General features: G+C 36.6%; 1 protein-coding gene across 5 annotated transcripts in view; it reads right to left on the bottom strand.

Moving 5' to 3' along the window:
- Positions 1–20,268, bottom strand: part of LRRC49 (leucine rich repeat containing 49) — a 162,126-nt gene that overhangs the window by 41,078 nt on the left and 100,780 nt on the right. For all 5 annotated transcript variants that reach the window (XM_065940603.1, XM_065940604.1, XM_065940605.1 and 2 more), the window contains 2 exons: positions 10,009–10,092; positions 6,346–6,506 (listed from right to left, as the gene is read on the bottom strand). In XM_065940603.1, coding sequence (XP_065796675.1) covers positions 6,346–6,506; positions 10,009–10,092 — 245 coding nt within the window. The remainder of the gene's footprint in view (positions 1–6,345; positions 6,507–10,008; positions 10,093–20,268) is intronic.

Below are 20,268 nucleotides of genomic sequence, written 5' to 3'. Positions count from 1 at the left end.
TTACTATAAAAAATTGTGGTTATACGTTTTGACATGTCTAGTAGCTCACCAAAGGATCAGCTCAAGGACGTGCCTTTGTTTCCCTGCCTCTGAGCCTCCCCATAGCTGAGGTAACTTCCTGGGTGGCAGTTTCAAAAGTATTTAAAGGCAAAAATGTATTCAGCTGCTGCCACATAGGGCAAACAATAGATAGACCAAAAGGACTGAGAAACAAGAGGCTGGGGAAGGAGATATTTAGGGGAAGAAGGACTTTGAGGAGCTCCTGTGTATTCCAGGGAATCTACAGGGTGACACATGTCCACATTTACGCTCAGAAAAGACCCAAGAAGACTCTAAACATCAACTCCAACTGGAACGACAAAGACAAACAGAGATTCTTAAAAGCAACAAGAGAGAAATGACTAGTCCTGCATTAATAAAAAGAATCTTCAATAAGATTAATAGCCAACTTCTCATCAGAAACCATGGAAGACAGAGGCAGTGGGATGGCATATTGAAAGGAAAAAAAACCCCAAAACTGTTAACCAAGAATTCTGTATCCAGCAAAATTGTACTTCAAATCTGAGGGAGAAATTAAGACATTTCTAGAGAAATAAAAATTGTGAGAGTTCATTGCTAGTATACCTGCTCTATAAAAAAATTCTAAAGTAGTCCTTTAGATTGAAATGAGAGGAACCTGGACCATAATTCAAAGTCACATGAAGAAACAAAGAATACTAGAACAGATAATTATACACATAAATACAGAATCCAGTGTCACTGTATTTTTAGTTGGTAACTCCTCTTTATTCTTGTATGATTTAATAGACAAATGCACAAAACAGTACCTATAAATCTATGTTAATGTTCACACAATGTATAAAGACAAAATTTGGAGCTATATGAGAGCAAAGTGTTTACAAATTAATACAACTAAATTGGGTATTAATGCAAACTAAACTGTTAAATATTAAGATATCAGTTATATTCCTTACTGAAAATGTTAGTCACTCAGTTGTGTCTGACTCTTTTGCAACCCCATGAACTGTAGCCTTCCGGGCTCTTCTGTCCATGACATTCTTCAGGCAAGAAAACTGGAGGGGGAGTCATTCCCTTCTCCAGGGAATCTTCTTGACCCACTGATCAATCCGATATACAGTCAAAGATTTGGTAGAAACGGAGTCAGCAAGATATACTTAAAAGAGTGAAAGTAAAAGCTGCTTAGTTGTGTCAAACTTTTTGTGACTCCATGGACTATACAGTCATGGAATTCTCCAGGCCAGAATACTGGAGTAGGTAGCTGTTCCCTTCTCCAGGGGATCTTCCCAACCCAGGGATCGAACCCAGGTCTCCAGCATTGCAGGTGGATTCTTTACCAACTGAGCCACCAGGAAAACCCACTTAAAGAGTAGTCAGCCATAAAAAACAACAAAATAAAGCCAATTGCAGCAACATGGATGGACCGAGAGATTGTCATATTAAGTGAAGTCAGTCAAAGACAAATACCACTTGATATTGTTCAATTCGTAGAATCTTTTAAAAAATGGTACAAATTAACTTATTTACAAAACAGAGTTACAGATGTATAAAACAAACTTATAATTACCAGTGGGAAAGGAGAGAGGGAGGGAATGAAGATATATATACATGCACCACTATATATATACATGTGTATATATGTATATATATACATATAGGTACCTAAAAAGGACCTACCATATAGCACACTCTACTCAATATTCTGTAACGGCCTATATGGGAAAAAAATCTAAAGAAGAGTGGATATAAGTGTATGTATAACTGATTCACTATGATGTACACCTGAAACTAACACAACACGGTAAATTAATTATACTCCAATTAAAAAATTTTTAAATAAACAAATAATTAAAAGTTAAAATTAAATAAAAAAGAGTAGCCACATAGGTAAAAGGAAAATCAAGTGAATGTGCTCTCAAGAATATTAATGCAAAGATCCTATCAACAATGAGTAACAACTATGTCAACTGGTGTGGCATGTTCAAGCAAAATAAGAACTCGAAGTTCAAAAAGTCAACCTGGATTCTCTGTTTAACAGTCCTTCATATAGGCATATACAAGGTAAAATAAGCTCCTTAAGAAATATTCCTACCTTTCCAATGTAACAGATTTTATAGGAATCACATAACCACAAGCCAACTGAAAAAAAAAAAGACCTCCAACTACTATAAGTTGTGATTTTGCATTATAGTCTCTACTAATAATTTCTTGTCTAGCTCTAAAGTTTTACTTTTCTGACTTCATAGATAAATGTCAGTTGTGTCTCCTTGAATTAAAAGTTTTTAGATTATCAAAAAGGGTCAGACCATGATAAAGTAATCATGTCTCCATGGCACTTTGAACTTACAACCGTAGAAATTTTTGCCAGAAACTGTGGATCTCTTTCCTAATAATGCATTACTGCTCTCCACATCCTCTGCATTGAACCCACACATCAATTTTCCCAGCTCTTCCAAATTCTTCATTTGTGCTCTTTCCTTAAAAAGCCTCTGGCTTTGTGGAACTCCTAATAAAAGTTCTGAAACTCTTGGCAGCAATTTTAAGTCATAGTAATTTTCACTAGGAGATACTTCTTTCTCTTGGAACCAACTGCTTTTTAGAGGGTCACAAAATTTTGGGGAAAAAGTTGTTTTAAAAGTTTAGAGTGTCAGGAAAGTCACATTAATAGTCTGGAGTCCACCTATCAGTCTGCCTAATAGTCAGAGTCCAGCAATCAGAGATAGTTTTGCCAGGTAAAAGAATCAATTAATTAACAATGACACTTCCGCAATCACTGCTGCTGCCAACACTAGTAAAAAGTGAACAATGAACATCTCTGTGATAAGGGCATAGGATGCATGGCTGAGATTGGAAGGAGATAACGCTGGTCACCACCGAATACTCTGGCCCTTGGTTCCACACCTAGTTCTGCCATTAATAACTTCAATGTCCACACAATAATAACTTCAGCTCATCTTCTTTCTTCTCCTCTCCTTACTGATTTCTACTTTTCTCCAACAACTCATTCCCAGGGCCATAGTGGCCTCCAAAGTGTTTTTTATGTTATTACTAAAATATATTCCATCTCTAAAATCTTCAACTTCAAAAACTTAATTTGACCATAAATTCCCACTAGCTCAGCTCACTACTAATCCTATTACTTTATGTAATTCTCATCTTTAATTTCATTTAGACTTCTAGTCCCAGAAATACTACATTTTCTCTCAATTCATTGGCAACCTTCTACTTTTTAATTATTTAAAAATAGCCTAGACCATATGATCTATCATTTCTTTCTTTTGACATTATACTTGATTTTTTTTAATTCCTTATCTTTGATCCTTTACTTCCTTATTCTTTCTAAGATATTTAGCTTTTCTACTGATATACCTATAGCAAACCTTCAGTGTATTAAAAAGCAGAGAGATCACTTTGCTGACAAAGGTCCATAAAGTCAAAGCTATGATTTTTCCGCTAGTCATGTATGGATGTGAGAGTTGGACCATAAAAAAGCTGAGAGCTGAAGAATTGATGATTTTGAATTGTGGTGCTGGAGGAGACTCTTGAGAGTCCCTTGGACAGCAAGGAGATCAAACCAGTCAATCCTAGAGGAAATCAAACCTGAATATTCACTGTAAGGACTGATGCTGAAGCTGAAGTTCCAATACTCTGGCCACGTGATGCGAAGATCCTACTCATTGGAAAAGACCCTGATGCTGGGAAAGATTGAGGGCAGGAGAAGAAGGGTATGACAGAGGATGAAATGGCTGGATGACATAACTGCCTCAATGGACGTGAGTTTGAGCAAAATCCAGGAGATAGTGAAGCACAGGGAAGCCTGGCTTTCTGCAATCCATGGGGTTGCAAAGACACGACTTAGTGACTGAACAACAACTGATATATCTTGTCACTCTGTACTCCTGGAATACTCGCTCAACAATTCAGACTAGCTGCTACAATTTCATGGTCTATAACTTCCTTTAGTTCCTCAGAATTTTCCTTTAGGTTTAACATCTCAACACTTCCCCAGTTAGCTCCCTAGTATACTTGAAAAATGTAGAGATAAACCATGATTTTTAAAGTGATAATTAATTATCTTACAAATGTTAATTCTACTGAAATAAACAACTTAAATGCCATTTGAAAAAGATTCTTAACTTTCCACTTAGATTAAATGACTTTAAAGCTCATATGTAAGAACAAGTGTGTGAGAATTGAAACTTTGAATAGTGAAAGCATATTTCCCTTACTAGATATTAAAACTATAAAATGACAATAATCAAAACAGTCTGGTATTGGCATTAAAACAGATAAGTAGGTTAGTGAAATGGAACAGAAAATTCAGAAATATATCCAGTATTTATGGGAACTTAATATAAGATGAAAATGACATTCCCATTACAAAAGAGAATAATTTAATTGAGGAATGCTTTTAGAAAACTGACTAGTCAACTGGAATAAAATCAAGTTATGCTCTTACCTAACAGTATATATAAAAATAAATTTGATGTATTAAAGAAGGAATTTTAAAACCTTATTAAAATTTTAGAATAAAATTTATAAGGTCATTTGGATAAACTTGGAACTAGGAATCCTTCTTAAGAAAGATAGAAAAAATATTTTTAAAGAAAAGATAAATCAGAAACAGAACTAATGGGTAGTATTTCATAAATCTAAAGCCCAATGACATAAAGTTTTAATTTTATAAAGTATAGTTATATACAAGTAGAATTATTTTGACATTTAAATAATATTAAATAAAGTTTCAGGGCAATATAAGTGATATATCCATTATATAAGTTATCACTTAATTAAAATGTTAATTCTTGTTTCCTTATTTTTCTAGCTGAAAGATCTAAGAAACTCTACATGTAGATACCCAAGTGAGGTGAAGGAGGTAAGCTAGTCAACATAAATTAATCTTATAACTAAAATTGCTAAGGTATATTTGTCTTTAAGATATATGTCAAACTCTAACTACAGTAAACTTCCAAAATAAAATATTATTCTAATTCCTCTTAAATGACTTGTTGATTACACTCTTCATATATGGAAAGCTGAAAGAATATTGGCTGAAAAACTGAAATAAAAGCTATATTATATTTTGTTTGAAATGTGTTTCAGAATTTGGTTAGGTCATTAGATAACTGTGCATCAAATGAAACAAAACTGAAGTGCATTCTATCTTTGAGTTGTAGCTTTTTTTTTAAAATCAAATATATACACACACATTTTTAAATTATAAAACAAACTATAAAGTTATATATGCTTTATATTCCTCTCATTGACTTGATTCTTGTATGCCTTTATGAGCAGAAGTAAAATATGTTAAGCCTAGATAGTGTCCTCAGATTTGTTCATAAACCAAGGGATATGTGTTATATGATTTGTATGTCATAGAAGAAAAAGGCCGTGAGCCACTGGAAAAGACAGATACTATAGATTGCAACTGGAGTAACTATTTATGTTTTATGCCAAATTGCTTAACACTGATAGTTAAGGAGTAAGGATTTGTGCTAGCTACTGGGGAAACAACAAAGGTTAACACAATCAGGATTTTACAATCTAGTGGGGAAGACAGATACAAAACTACTACTTCATGTTGTTGTTCAGTCACTAAGCTGTGTCCGACTCTGCGACCCCATGGACTATAAAGCATGACAGGCCCCTGTGTCCTTCACTATCTCCCGGAGTTTGCTCAAATCCATGTCCGTTGAGTTGGTGATGCCATCCAACCATCTCATCCTCGGCTGCCCTCTTCTCCTTTTTCCTAACTACCCAATGGTTAATTATGGTCATGATAAGTGCTAACAAGGGGAAGTGCAGAGTACTAGGAGAAAAAAAGGTATCTGATCTAGCCTACTCTCTGGGAAGTCATTAGGAAAGACTTTTCAGGGGAAGTGAGGTTTGAAGTCAAGACCTCCAGGCTGAATTGCAGTTAGCCAGCGTAGGGTGAAGGAAGCAGGGCAGGGGAGAATAGATTTGTTTGTATAAGAAGGGTTCTAAGGTAGGAGGTAACCAAATTGGGAATCACTGAGGCTGTAGCACAAGAACAGAGTGGCTGATACTATGAGACAAGATAGGTAAGGTGGGTAGATGCCCTTAAAGGCTATTAAGTAATCTAGATTTATTCCTAATAAGAATAAGAAACTACTAAAGGGTTTTTAAATTAGGAGCAATTTTATATTTTCAATATTTCCACCTTAACTTTTAAAACCTATTGCTAATTTTAGTAGGCTTTCTTAAGAAAACTATTTTAAAATAATCATATGTAAAATATTTTCCCATTTCTGCTCCAAATTCATTTCTCCAAAGATACTAATATCCGGAAAGAATACCACTGCATACCCTGCTTCCTCTGGAAATGTAGAGACGGTGCTTCCATCGTTCTGACAGTGGTCCTGAGAGTCAGAATCTCTTCTATCTTGATTTATAGCAATACTGGTTATTCGATGTTGTTGCAAGTCCCACTTTCGAGCTACATTGTTAATTGTTAACCTTTTCTTCTCCTATGAAAAAGTTCATTGTGACAAGAATTACATAATGCAATTTTTGTAGCAGGAGAATCCAAGGAGCATATTGTTTGTACTACTTATCACATCTTTAAAAGGAGTCAATTACTTAAAGCAGCTACCAAATATGTATTCTAAAACACAGTATAAGCAGCCTTTATTCAACCTATGTATTCAAACATCTCAAAAATGCTCTATCATTCTTAAAAAAGTATATACAAATAACAATTACTCCCATTGGACATAAGAAAATTCACTATTTGCAAGTTTAATTTGACAGAAATTTATATATTCAAGTGTTTTGTTTGCATGTATGCTAAGTCGCTTTAGTCATGTCCCACTCTTTGCAACTCATGGATTGTAGCCTGCCAGGCTCCTTTGTCCATGGGATTGTCCAAGAAAGAACAATGGAGTGGGTTTCCATTTCCTCCTCCAGGGGACTCAAGTGTTACGTGAAGTTTAAATTATGTCTTTGTGCTTAAAGATAGTAAGAAAAACTGACAATATTTTAATCTTTCTAACCAATAATTATGGGAAATATGGTGGAGTGATCTGGGGGCGGGGAAGAAAGGAGAGATTGAGCAGTGTTCTAAGCTTCACAGCATAAATTACAATGTCTGAAAATTAACAATCATATACAGACTATTAAAATAAATTGTATTAGGTTCAAACATTTCTAGATAACTAGTAGATCTTAGATTATCCATTATCAAACCTCATGACTCAAATGGTGAAGAATCTGCCCACAATGCAGAAGACCCGGGTTCCATCCCTGGGTAGGGAGGATTCCCTGGAGGAGGAAATGATAACCCACTCCAGTATTCTTGCCTGGAGAATCCCATGGACTGAGGATCCTGGTAGGTTACAGTCCATGGGGCTACAAAGAGTCGGATATAACTGAGTGACCAACACAACTTCTAGATTGCAAGTTGATTAAATCAGAGTGCTGAAAATAGACACTTTCCCTTTTATCTTTACTCAGAGAACAATCATCTAGTAGAAACCATCTGTGTGACACTGACCCCTCTTCACCTGCTCCCTTTGGAAGCAGTGAAAGCTGTCAGGAAGACTCTTTGCCTACTCACTCAGTGCATTCACACATGTGGAATACTTATGTTTAGATCCACCTCTTTGCCTGTCTAAAATTTTAGATGCAGAAATGGCACTGGATAGGAATGAAAACTGGTGACAAAGCTTAATTAAAACTAAACATTTTTTAAGTTCTATTTTTGCATTTAAAAATGTCTTTAACATGGATTCTTTTTTCTATTGCTTGGTATTTGAAATTTGTTTATATAATTAAATGGGTTCCACTTAGTATGTGTATACTTCTGAGACTTCTTGACATTTTATGTATGTCCTTATCTAAAGCAAGTAGGCATTTGACATTCTACTATAAATTTTCCCCCCAAATCTGATAAGAAGGCATCTTATCTTAAAGGATTCTATTTCAGTTATTTGCAGATGACTTGGGACAACCCAATTCTTAATCTACACAATACCATTATTTTCACTCAGTGCCAAGGCTATTTTGCTTTTTTTTTTTTTTCAAGGCTATTTTGAAAGAGGCAGGGGCAGTGAGTTAATGGCAGATGGCTATCATGCTGACGCCATGCATGTGGCTTTCTGGATGACTTGGAGTTGGCAAAAAAAAATATCCTTAATGAGGTAGATACAGCAGTGCTTAGAAAAAAGGCACAAAAGTTTACACCACTCAGTATGTAACATTTATAACAAGATACTCTGAAAATGCAAACACTTTCCTATACCAATCCCAAAGTTAAGCTTTCTTTAATTGGGTTGTTAAAATCAGATCAACACCAGGGTGACAAAGAAAATGGGCATTTTCACTGAGGTCAAGAAAAGGGAAGATAAAGTTTAAAACAAAAGTGATCTGGGGTCAGGTGGGGATCACCAGCTGGCTAGAGGGGCCAACAAGGGCTCTAAGTGCCTGTGGAGCAGGAAGAAGAAGAACAAAGGAAAGACTAAGATTCTGTAAGGCAAAAGAAGGTTCCCCCTCCAAAAATTTTATGTTCAAAGATCATGGATGCATCTGGCATATTAGTACAATATTGTACAATTAGTACAATATTAGTACAATGACTATAGCTACAGGACAGTCTGTCAAATTTGTGTTACGGTGATAGTTATTTTAGAAGATGCCAACTTTCAGCTTCTGCCACTTGAGTCTATTCTTTATAAACCAAGCAATACCGCACCAGTATATGTCATCACTATCACTTCCATTCATTTTAAAGATTGAAAAGAAAATAGAAAGATAGAAAAGCAACAGGACTAAAGATGGATGTCTATACACCCTTTCTGCCCCTCAGAAACAGCAGTCCCCAACTTTTTCGGGTACCAGGGACGAGTTTAATGGAAGACAATCTTTTCATGGACCAGGATACAGTGGCGGGGGGCGGGGGGGTTTGGGGATGTTCAAGCACATTGTATTTATTCTGTGCTTTATTTCTAAATTATTATACATTGTGATATATAATGAAATAATTATACATCTCACTGGTACAGAATCAGTGGGAGCTCTAAATTTGTTTTCCTGCAACCAGACAGTCCCAACTGGGGGTGATGGAAGACACTGACATCTGAACTGAGATGAGCGGCTACAAATACAGATGAAGCTTCGATCGTTCGCCTGCCACTCACCTCTTGCTGTGTGGCCCAGTTCCTAATAGAGTGGAGTTGAGAGGACTTGGGACCAAGTTTGTTTTGTTTGTTAATTTAGGAGTAGTTTTCACAAAGTAAAACACACAGATTCAAGTGTACTCTTCGATCAGTTCTGACAAACGCATAAATGTTAACCTGTAACATTTCCATCACTCCAGTAAGTTCTCTTGTTTCCTAAGTTTATTATATACAACTTTGCTATCCCAAAAATCTTTTAAGGACAGTAATATCTGATACGTTAAATCATTTAAAACAAGTTCAAAAAAATCTTTAATTTTTATACTCCTCAAAATCTTTACCACCTCTTTATTGGAGAAGCTAATGGAGAATTTTTTCAAATTTAAAAAGCCAGCACTAAAAAATAAACGCATGTAGCAGAGCTCATTAAAATATATCACTAAAGATGACAGTTTACTACAGTGGTTTCCAAAATGAAATTTAAATGCTAGGAGGATACACAAGGTGATGTACTAGTGTGGAAAGAAGGTTAACTTCTGTTATATATATATATATATATATATATATATACTTTTATCTCTTCCTTTTATAATTTCTCATCTTTGCAATTATTTTATAATGTACATTATATTACATTATATTGTATTTCAGAAGTACAGGTTTGTTTATAAGTTTTAAGGGTGTCTGTTTATTAAAAACACTATCAATAGGAATGAAAAATTTGCAGTTTGGAAACTACTTTTCTAGCTGATTAGCAAGCTAGCTTCAGTATGTGTGTGTGTGTGTGTGTGTGTGTGTGCACGCGCGCGCGCGCACACGCACACACATACATGAATGTAGACACCAGAGACAATACCTTAAGCAAAGATTGCTTATGACTTTCCCGCTTCTTCTCTTCTTCTTTTTTGGCTACAACAGATGCCATACGCCTTTCTTCTTCCTAAAAGAAAAATGTAAAAAAGTATTGTTAAGTATTTAACTTTTTTTGATGCTAAATATCTTCAGTTCTCTGATTTTCTTTGTGAGAGCCATACTACTTGCTAATAGGAAACATGCCTTCAAAGAAAAAGTCAGTATGTTCCTCTTTATTTTCTTCTTCCAACTTAATTCTAAAAGAAAACTGTGCATTCTTAACTGTACTCCCAACTCTTGATGTGAGATAAACCTAAATAATACAGGAAAAAGACTGAGAAGAGAAAGAAGAAAGGGGGAGCAGGGGGCTTCCCTGGTGACTCAGTGGTAAAGAATTCACCTGCTAATGCAAGAGACATGGATTATGGGCTCAATCCCTGGTCCAGGAAGATTCCACATGTCATGAGGCAACTAAGCCCATGTGCCATAACTATTGGGCTTGTGCTTTAGAGCCTGGGAAATGCAACTATTGAACCCACGTGCCACAATGACCGAAGGCTGCATGTCCTACAGTCCATGCTCTGCAACAAGAGAAGCCACTGCAATGAGAAGCCCATGCACCACAACTGAGAGTGCCCCCACTCACACAACTAGAGAAAGCCCATGCATAGCAACCAAGATCCTGCACAACCAAACATAAATAAAAAAGGCAGGTTTGTATAACTTTTCTTTGTACTGTAGTTCTACATGGAGAGATTTAACAAAGTTTTTATCAAGAAGATGAAAATCATACTTCTAACAATATATTTAATTTATTGTTGCAAAGCAGAGCTTTTTTTTAAATGACAATACAATTGTGAAAGCTTTTTAAAAATTTCCATGGATATTAATAAATTATTCTCCATTAAGATCATTACTTTGTTTTTGCTGTTTAGAGCTTCTCCATCTTATAGTAACAACTTCTCTAATCTCTCCATTCTAAAAACTATGAAATAACTTTATTGTAATAACATTACAGTTTAGAAAAGCTTTTAAAAATCAGTCATAATCCCAAAACCCTAACTCAAATATAATTTTTCCATCACATTATGATATTCACTATAAACAAATTTTTAAATATTGCAATCTGCATACACAATATGAATCATGATTTTTCACTCTGACGACTGGCAAATTTTAATAAAGTAAATTATAACCATGTAAGTCTTGGTTATAGAATTGTAGGCATTCAAAATGATGTCATAATTTGAGAAAACAATTTCTTCATGAAACACAAACTTGAAAATATCTTCAGAGACAGAAAACTATAAAAAGTAATTCAGTACATTTGAAGGAGAACATTTTCAGAAATACAATTTACAAAACTTGAAATTAAAATTTTAATGGAGGTGAGTTGAAGAGTAGAATGCTCTCATACCACCCTATAATTGCCAGTCATAGCCCTTAACCTCTTTCATTTAAATTATCTCAGGTACTATCTCTCCTCTTTCCTACAAATGCTCCATGAAGGTATGGACCATACATCAGCTACTCAGCACACAGTAGATATGCAGTAAATATACATTCAAAGAATGAATTATTAAATGTACATCTCTATGACTGTGACTGTGTAAGTTGTTCAGTCGTGTCCGACTGTGACCCCATGGACTGTAGCCCGCCAGGCTCTTCTGTCCATGGAATTCTCCAGGCAAGAATGCTGGAGTGGGTTGACATTCCCTTCTTCACGGGATCTTCCCAACTCAGGGATCAAATTCAGGTCTCCTGATTTGCAGGCAGATCTGAGCCACTGGCTCCTGATCTTAGCCACAGGGAAGCCCACAACTGTTGAATAATTTCCTAAAACTGAAACCATTAAATCAAATGGTAGACATATTTCTAGGGCTTTTGCTGTGCTTGCAAAAGTACTCCATAATTGTAGTACTAATTTACATTTCTACCAGAAGTTAACATTTGATTTAAAATATAACGGATAGTCACAAGAGTTGTTCACCAAATATTCCTGTCTTTCTACATCCTGGCCATATAGTGAGATGGCACTTCATGTCCTCTTGAAGTTAGGTGTGGTCATGTGAATTGCTTTGGCCAATGTTGTATGAACAAAAGTGATATGCATTACTTCTGGGTAGCAAATTTCAAAGACAATGTATGATATGGCTATTTCCTGTCTCACTTCCGCTACAGAACTTACAAAGCTCCAAAGGATGGGCACTTTGAAGGCCTTGCTCATGGAATGAGGGCAACATAGAGTAAACTTCTCAGACCACATAAAATGGACAGACTGACAGTATGAGCATGAAATAAACTTTGCTGATTTAATCCACTGAGATTGGAGAAGTTGTTACTGTAAGATGGAGAAGCTCCAAACAGCAAAAACAAGACTTGGAGCTGACTGTGGAGTAGATCACGAGCTCCTTATTGCAAAATTCAGCCTTAAATTTAAGAAAGTAGGGAAAAACACTAGACTTTTCAGATATGATCTAAATCAAATCCCTTATAATTATACAGTAGAGGTGACAAATAAATTCAAAGGATTAAATTTGGTAGACAGAATGCCTGAAAAACTATGGACGAGGTTTGTAACACTGTACAGGAAGAAAAGAAATGCAAGAAGGCCAAGTGGTTGTCTGAGGAAGCCTTACAAATAGCTGAGAAAAGAAGAGAAGCAAAAGGCAAAGGAGAAAGGGAAATATACAGCCAAGTGAATGCAGAGATTCAGAGAACAGCAAGGAAAGATAATAAAGCCTTCTTAAGCAAACAATGCAAAGAAATAGAGGAAAACAAAAGAATGGGAAAGACTAGAGATCTTGTCAAAAAAATTAGAGATAACCAAGAGAACATTTCATGCAAAGATGGGCACAATAAAGAACAGAAACAGCAAAGACCTAACAGAAGTAAAAGAGATTAAGAAGAGGTGGAAAGAATATACAGAAAAACTATAGAAGAAAGGTCTTAATGACCCAGATAACCACAATGGTGTGATCACTCACCTAGAGCCAGATATCCTGGAGTATGAAGTTAAGTGAGCCTTAGGAAGCATTACTATGAACAAAGCTAGTGGAGGTGATAGAACTCCGACTGAGCTATTTCAAATGCTAAAAGACGATGCTGTGGAAGTGCTGCACTCAATATGCCAGAAAATTTGGAAAACTCAGCAGTGGCCACAGGATTGGAAAAGGTCAGTTTTCATTCCAATCCCAGAGAAGGGCAAGGCCAGCAAATGTTCAAACTACCATATGATTGTGCTCATTTCACATGCTAGCAAAGTAATGTTCAAAATCCTTCAAGCTAGGCTTCAATGGTACTTAAACCGAGAACTTTCAGATGTACAAGCTGGATTTAGAAAAGGCAGAGGAACCAGAGATCAAATTGCCAACACCCATTGGATCATATAAAAAGCAAAGGAATTCCAAAAACATATCTACGTCTGCTTCTTGACTATGCTAAAGTCTTTGACTGTGTGAATCACAACAAACTGGAAAACTGTTAAAGAGATGGGAATACCAGACCTTCTTAACCTGTCTCCTGAGAAACTTGTATGTAGGTCATGAAGCAACAGTTAGAACTAGACATGGAATAACTGACTGTTTCAAAATTGGGAAAGGAGTACATCAAGGCTACATTTTGTCACCCTGCTTATTTAACTTCTGTTCAAAATGCCAAGATGGATGACTCACAAGCTGAAATCAAGATGGCTGGGAGAAATATCAACAGCCTCAGATATGCAGATGATATCACCCTGATAGCAGAAAGTGAAGAGGAACTAAAAAGCCTCTGATGAAGGTGGAAGAGGAGAGTGAAAAAGCTCTCAACATTCAAAAAATGAAGATCATGGCATCTGGTCCCATCACTTCATGGCAAACACATGGAGAAACAGTGGAAACAGTGACATTTTATTTTCTTGGTCTCTAAAATCACTGGGACGGTGACTGCAGTCATGAAATTAAAAGACGCTTACTCCTTAGAAGAAAAGTTATGACAAACATAGACAGTATATTAAAAAGTAGAGACACCTTTTGTCCTCATAGGTCTGTATAGTCAAAGCTATGGTTTTTCCAGTAGGCATGTATAGATGTGAGAGTTGAACCATAAAAAAGACTGAGTGCTGAAGAATTGATGCATTCGATCTGTGGTGCTGGAGAAGATTCCTGAGAGTCCCTTGGACAGTAAGATCAAACCAGTCAATCCTAAAGGAAATCAGTCCTAAATATTCATTGGAAGGACTGATGCTGAAGCTGAATCTCCAATACCTTGGCCACCTGATGCAAAGAGCTGACTCACTGGAAAAGACCCTGATGCTGGGAAAGATTGAGGGCAAGAGGACAAGGAGGTGGCAAAGGATGAGATGCTTAGATAACATCATTGACTCAATGGACATTAGTGTGAGCAAACTCCAGGTGATAGTGAAGGACAGGTAAGCCTGGTGTGCTGCGGTCCATGGGGTTGCAAAGAGTCAGATATGACTCAGTGACTGAACAACAACAGTCTAGAGCATCCCGATCAGTATACATAATATAATTAGAATTAAGGAAAGTCAAAGAGGCACGAAAATGTATTCTAGGGTGTGAGCCATTATAAATGCTCCTGAAAACAAAGGACGTAGACTAAAGAAGTAAATAAAAAATGCACAAAGTCAACTATTGCAGAGTTAAAAAGCTAAGCAGAAATACATCCACTGGAAGACTCAAATTTTAAAAATGAGGAAATGAACACTCTGAGAAGTTTAGTAACTTATACAAAGTCAAAGCCAGGATCAGAACCAGAGGTCATTTGTGAGAAATGGGGTTTGCATTTTTATAATCAGGATATATTTATATGTGTTTTACTGGTTTTAGACAGATGAAAAAAGTGAGGTCAAAATTCAGCAGTAATCTGCCATATGATTTAGTTGTTTAAAAGGGAATGAAAATTTATGCGATTTTTGGTGAATTTAAAGTATATTTTACAATATGGAAAAGAGTTGTTCTTAATGTTTAAAGGCTGAACAGAGGTAATGAGGAAAAATAAACTAAATAAGAAATTTAGAACCTTGGTTCCTAGTTTCATAAAATAGCTGAATTAATAATCACATTAAACTCTTTTGTTCAGTAGATGTTGATTTAGTACCTATTAAGTATAATCTGTTTCAGAAAAAAACTTTTTAAAAGAACAAAATATATTGATGGTCAATTGTTGACTCGTGTATTGAATGTGAACTAGAAACAGATTGGTTATTCAAAGAGCCAATTTTAAGCAGTACTGGAAACTGTATGGATCACGTACTACACATACTTAACAGATGATTTCATTAGATTTGCAAAAAGAATCTGAGCTTCTACTAAAGGCAGGAGGACTTTAAAAGGAAAGTTAAACCTAGGAAAACTGGATAGATGCCAAATCAATTCAAATATTGAATGTTTTAAAAATTTATACATATGATGACTGTATTTCAGCCCAAATAATTATAGAGTAACTAAACTTAGAAACAAAAACAAACCCCTCTAACTGTAAAGATAAGCTATAAATCTGTTGGTAAGAAGGAAAAAAATTGTAAAATTCAGGCATCTTCATGATAATAATCCAATTTCTGGGACAAAAACCATATCCTTTATGTAGCAAAAGAAAGAGATCTACCTGGCCTGAAAGTGCACATACACTTTTCTCTCTACTGTGGTGTCAGGAAGACCTAATACAGAAACAGTTTAATTAAGAAGCACAGTGATTTAATGGAGAAGGAAATGGCAACCCACTCCAGTATTCTTGCCTAGAGAAAACTGTGGACAGAGGAGCCTGGTGGGCTGCTGCCCATAGGGTCGCATAGAGTCGGACATGACTGAAGCAACTTAGCCTGCATTCATGAATTGGAGAAGGAAATGGAAACCCACTCCAGTATTCTTGCCTGGAGAATCCCAGGGACAGAGGAGCCTGGTGGGCTGCTGCCCATAGGGTCACACAGAGTCGGACATGACTGAAGCAACTTAGCTTGCATTCATGAATTGGAGAAGGAAATGGCAACCCACTCCAGTATTCTTGCCTGGAGAATCCCAGGGACAGAAGAGCCTGGTGGGCTGCGTCTATGGGGTTGCACAGAGTTGGACACGACTGAAGTGACTTAGCAGCAGCAGCAGTGATTTAATAGGTATTTAATAACTTAGATTACACCCTCTTAGCAGACTACTAAGGCTCTAAAACAATGAATTTATTACTTGAGAAGACGTTTTGCTACAAAATAAATAATAGCAGTCCTAATATAATCAACAATTTATTATGTGGAATTTTAAAAACAATGGCAATGTGGGTTTTTTAACCATATACTTGAAATAGTTATACAAGACATTGTTTTCCTTGACTACACTAAATATTAAAACAGACTACAATTAGAGTTTTTGACTAGAGGAGAATGTTCCTTATTTTTCTTTCAATCTTTTTTTCTTAACAGAGAAAACAGATGTTTCCAGGGTCATAGTCAATGTCAGAATGAAGATTAGAAGCTATATCACTTGACTTCTACTGGCCCATGGATAACAGTCATATTATACATTCAGTTCAGTTCAGTTCAGTCACTCAGTTGTGTCTGACTCTTTGTGACCCCATGCACTGTAGCACGCCAGACTTCCTTGTCCATCACCAATACCTGGAGCCTGCTCAAACTCATGTCTATCACGTCAGTGACACCATCCAACCATGTCATCTTCTGTCATCCCCTTCTCCTCCTGCCTTCAATCTTTCCAAGCATCAGGGTCTTTTTCAATGAGTTGGTTCTTTGTATCAGGTGGTCAAAGTACTGTAGTTTCAGCTTCAGCGTCAGTCCTTCCAATGAATATTCAGGAGTGATTTCCTTTAGGATGGACTGGTTGGATCTCCTTGCAGTCCAAGGGACTCTCAAGAGTCTTCTCCAACACCACAGTTCAAAAGCATCAGTTCTTCGGTTCTCAGCTTTCTTTATTGTCCAACTCTCACATCCATATATGACTACTGGAAAAACCATACCTTTGACTAGACTGACCTTTGTTGGTAAAGTAATGTCTCTGCTTTTTAATATGCTGTCTAGGTTGGTCACAGCTTTTCTTCCAAGGAGCAAGCTTCTTCTAATTTCATGGCTGCAGTCACCATCTGCAGTGATTCTGGAGCCCAAGAAAATAAAATCTCTCACTGTTTCCATTGTTTCCCCATCTATTTGCCATGAAGTGATGGGACTGGATGCCATGATCTTAGTTTTCTGAATGCTGAGTTTTAAGCCAACTTTTTCACTCTTCTCCTTTAAGAGGCTCTTTAGTTCTTCTTCGCTTTCCACCATATGGGTGGTGTCATCTGCATATCTGAGGTTATTGATATTTCTCCCGGCAATTTGATTTCAGCTTGTCCTTCACCCAGCTCAGCATTTTGCATGATGTATGCTACATATAAGTTAAATAAGCAGGGTGACAATATGCAGCCTTGATGTACTCCTTTCCTGATTTGGAACCGATCTGTTGTTCCATGTCCAGTTCTAACTGTTGCTTCCTGACCTGCATACAGATTTCTCAGGAGGCAGGTCAGGTGGTCTGGTATTCCCATCTCCTTGAAGAATTTTCCACAGTTTGTTGTGATCCACACAGTCAAGGTTTTGGCGCAGTCAATAAAGCAGAACTAGATGTTTTATGGAACTCTCTTGATTTTTCAATGATCCAATGGATATTGGCAATTTGATCTCTGGTTCCTCTGTCTTTTCTAAATCCAGTTCAAGCTGGAACATCTGGAAGTTCCTGGTTCATGTACTGTTGAAGCCTGGCTTGGAGAATTTTTAGAATTACTTTGCTAGTGTGTGAGTTGAGTGCAACTGTGTGGGAGTTTGAACATTCTTTGGCATTGCCTTTCTTTGGGATTGGAATGAAAACTGACCTTTTCCAGTCCTGTGGCCACTGCTGAGTTTTCCAAATTTGCTGGCATATTGAGTGTGGCACTTTTATAGCATCATCTTTTAGGATTTGAAATAGCTCAACTGGAATTTCATCACCTCTACTAGCTTTGTTCATAGTGATGCTTCTCTCTGCCATCTTGTTTGCAACCTCCATATTATACATTAGGGAAGAAAAAGCCAGAACAAGATAGGTTATACTACCATAATAACTTTAAAACTCACACTGGCTTACAAGAAGAAAAGTTTGTTTCTTGATCTTGCAACGAACAGCCCAGCTGTTCTCCATGTAGTAGGCTAAGTGTTCCTAGGTGCTATGACTTGATGGCATCTTTGACTCAATATTTGCTTTCACAGTGACCATCACATGGGAGAAAAGTCCAGAAAATCACACGTTGGCCTTTAAATGCTTCTGTCTGAAAATCACGTACATTACTTCTGCTCACATTTCACTGACCAAAGCAAGTTGCATGACCAAGTTTAACTCCAAGGGAAAGGGAAATATTATCTTTCCACCTGGAAGATGGAAGAACACACTGGGGGCATTAGTAACGGCTACCACAACAGGACACTCACTTCCACCTCGGATAGGCTACCTCATATTTTGGAGAACAAATTGTAAACAAGTTCATATGAATCCAACTATATGTGAGTTTGAGGTGGAAACTTTAGATACTCTGTCCATTTCAGAATTGTGAGAAAAGCATCTGCATTCACAAAACACTGCCTGGAAATAAAAAATTCTTGGAGGTGGAATTTTCCATACAATGGTCCTTGTTCTAGTCCTTCAAAATGTGTCTATTCTAAAACTGCCATACAACCCAGCAATCCCACTGCTGGGCATACACACCAAGGAAACCAGAATTGAAAGAGACGTGTACCCTAATGTTCATCGCAGCACTGTTTACAATAGCTAGGACAGGGAAGAAACCTAGATGTCCATCGGCAGACAAATGGATAAGAAAGCTGTGGTACATATACACAATGGAATATTACTCAGCTATTAAAAAGAATGCATTTGAATCAGTTCTAATGAGGTGGATGAAACTGGAGCCTATTATACAGAGTGAAGTCAGTCAGAAAGAAAAACACCAATACAGTATATTAACACATATATATGGAATTTAGAAAAATGGTAACGTTGACCCTATATGTGAGATAGCAAAAGAGACACAGATGTAAAGAACAGACTTTTGGACTCTGTGGGAGAAGGCAAGGGTGGGATGATTTGAGAGAAGAGCATTGAAACATGTATATTATCATATGTGAAATAGATCGCCAGTCCAGATTCAATGCATGAGACAGGGCACTCAGGGTCAGTGCACTGGGATGACCCTGAAGGATGGGATAGGGAGGGAGGTAGGAGGGGGGTTCAGGATGGGGGACACATACACACCCATGGCTGATTCATGTCAATGTATGGCAAAAACCACTACAATATTGCAAAGTAATTAGCCTTCAATTAAAATAAATAAATAAATTTTTAAAAATGTGTCTATTCCCTCCTTTTTTGTACAGTCATAAAAATATTTGAAGACTACTGTAATATCTTCTTTGTCAATGAATTGTGCTAGGTTTTCTGGAAATGTTTGTTTGCAATCACCCTTCTAAAACTAATAGTTAAGGTATAATTTAACAAAGGAAAAAAGGGAACTATTGTCCATTTTTCTAAATTCTCTATTTCTATAAATGAATATTGTTTTAAGCCATATTAACTTCTAACAATCACATTTCATAATTAACTCAATTTGAACTTATCAATTTCAATGCAAGTCTTTCTCACGCATGTTAATCCTCTTTCCTCCAACCTTTCATTTGGCTGAGAACTGTCATGTTTGTTGTTAAGAAGCTAAGTCGAGAATTTTCAATTTATCTATTTTTTTGTCTTCCTAAATTCTGCTTATATTTATAGATTAGAAGTTGGCACACTTTTTCTACAAAGAGCCAGATAGCAAATATCTGAAGCTTTGTGATCCATATAAAATCTCCAGCACATATTCTTTTTCTTTTTCACAGTGCTTCACAAATGTAAAAACCATTCACAGCTTGAGAGCTATGAAAAAACAAAACAAAACAAAACAGGCTGTGGGATGGATTTGGCTTGCAGGCTGTAGTTTACCAAACCTTGTTTTAGATTATTGAGCTGCTTTTGGATTCTGATTTCATCAACTGGTCTATCAGGATTTCTAACTTCCCCAGTTTGTCATTTATATACTTTATTACTCAACTAGTCAATACTTAAACATGTTTAAGAGAATGAGAGTGAGCAAAAAGCCTCACAGCACCCCGGTACAGATTTCTTTGCAGGCTGGCCGTTAATCCATTACTTTCTGTTCTGTAGGTATACTCCAATCACAAATCCACTTAACTATGTTGTCACACAATTTACTC

The sequence above is a fragment of the Muntiacus reevesi genome, chromosome 7 (assembly GCF_963930625.1).
Source record: "Muntiacus reevesi chromosome 7, mMunRee1.1, whole genome shotgun sequence".
NCBI classification, from domain to species: domain Eukaryota; kingdom Metazoa; phylum Chordata; class Mammalia; order Artiodactyla; family Cervidae; genus Muntiacus; species Muntiacus reevesi.
This window is presented reverse-complemented; position numbering and strand designations above follow the sequence as displayed.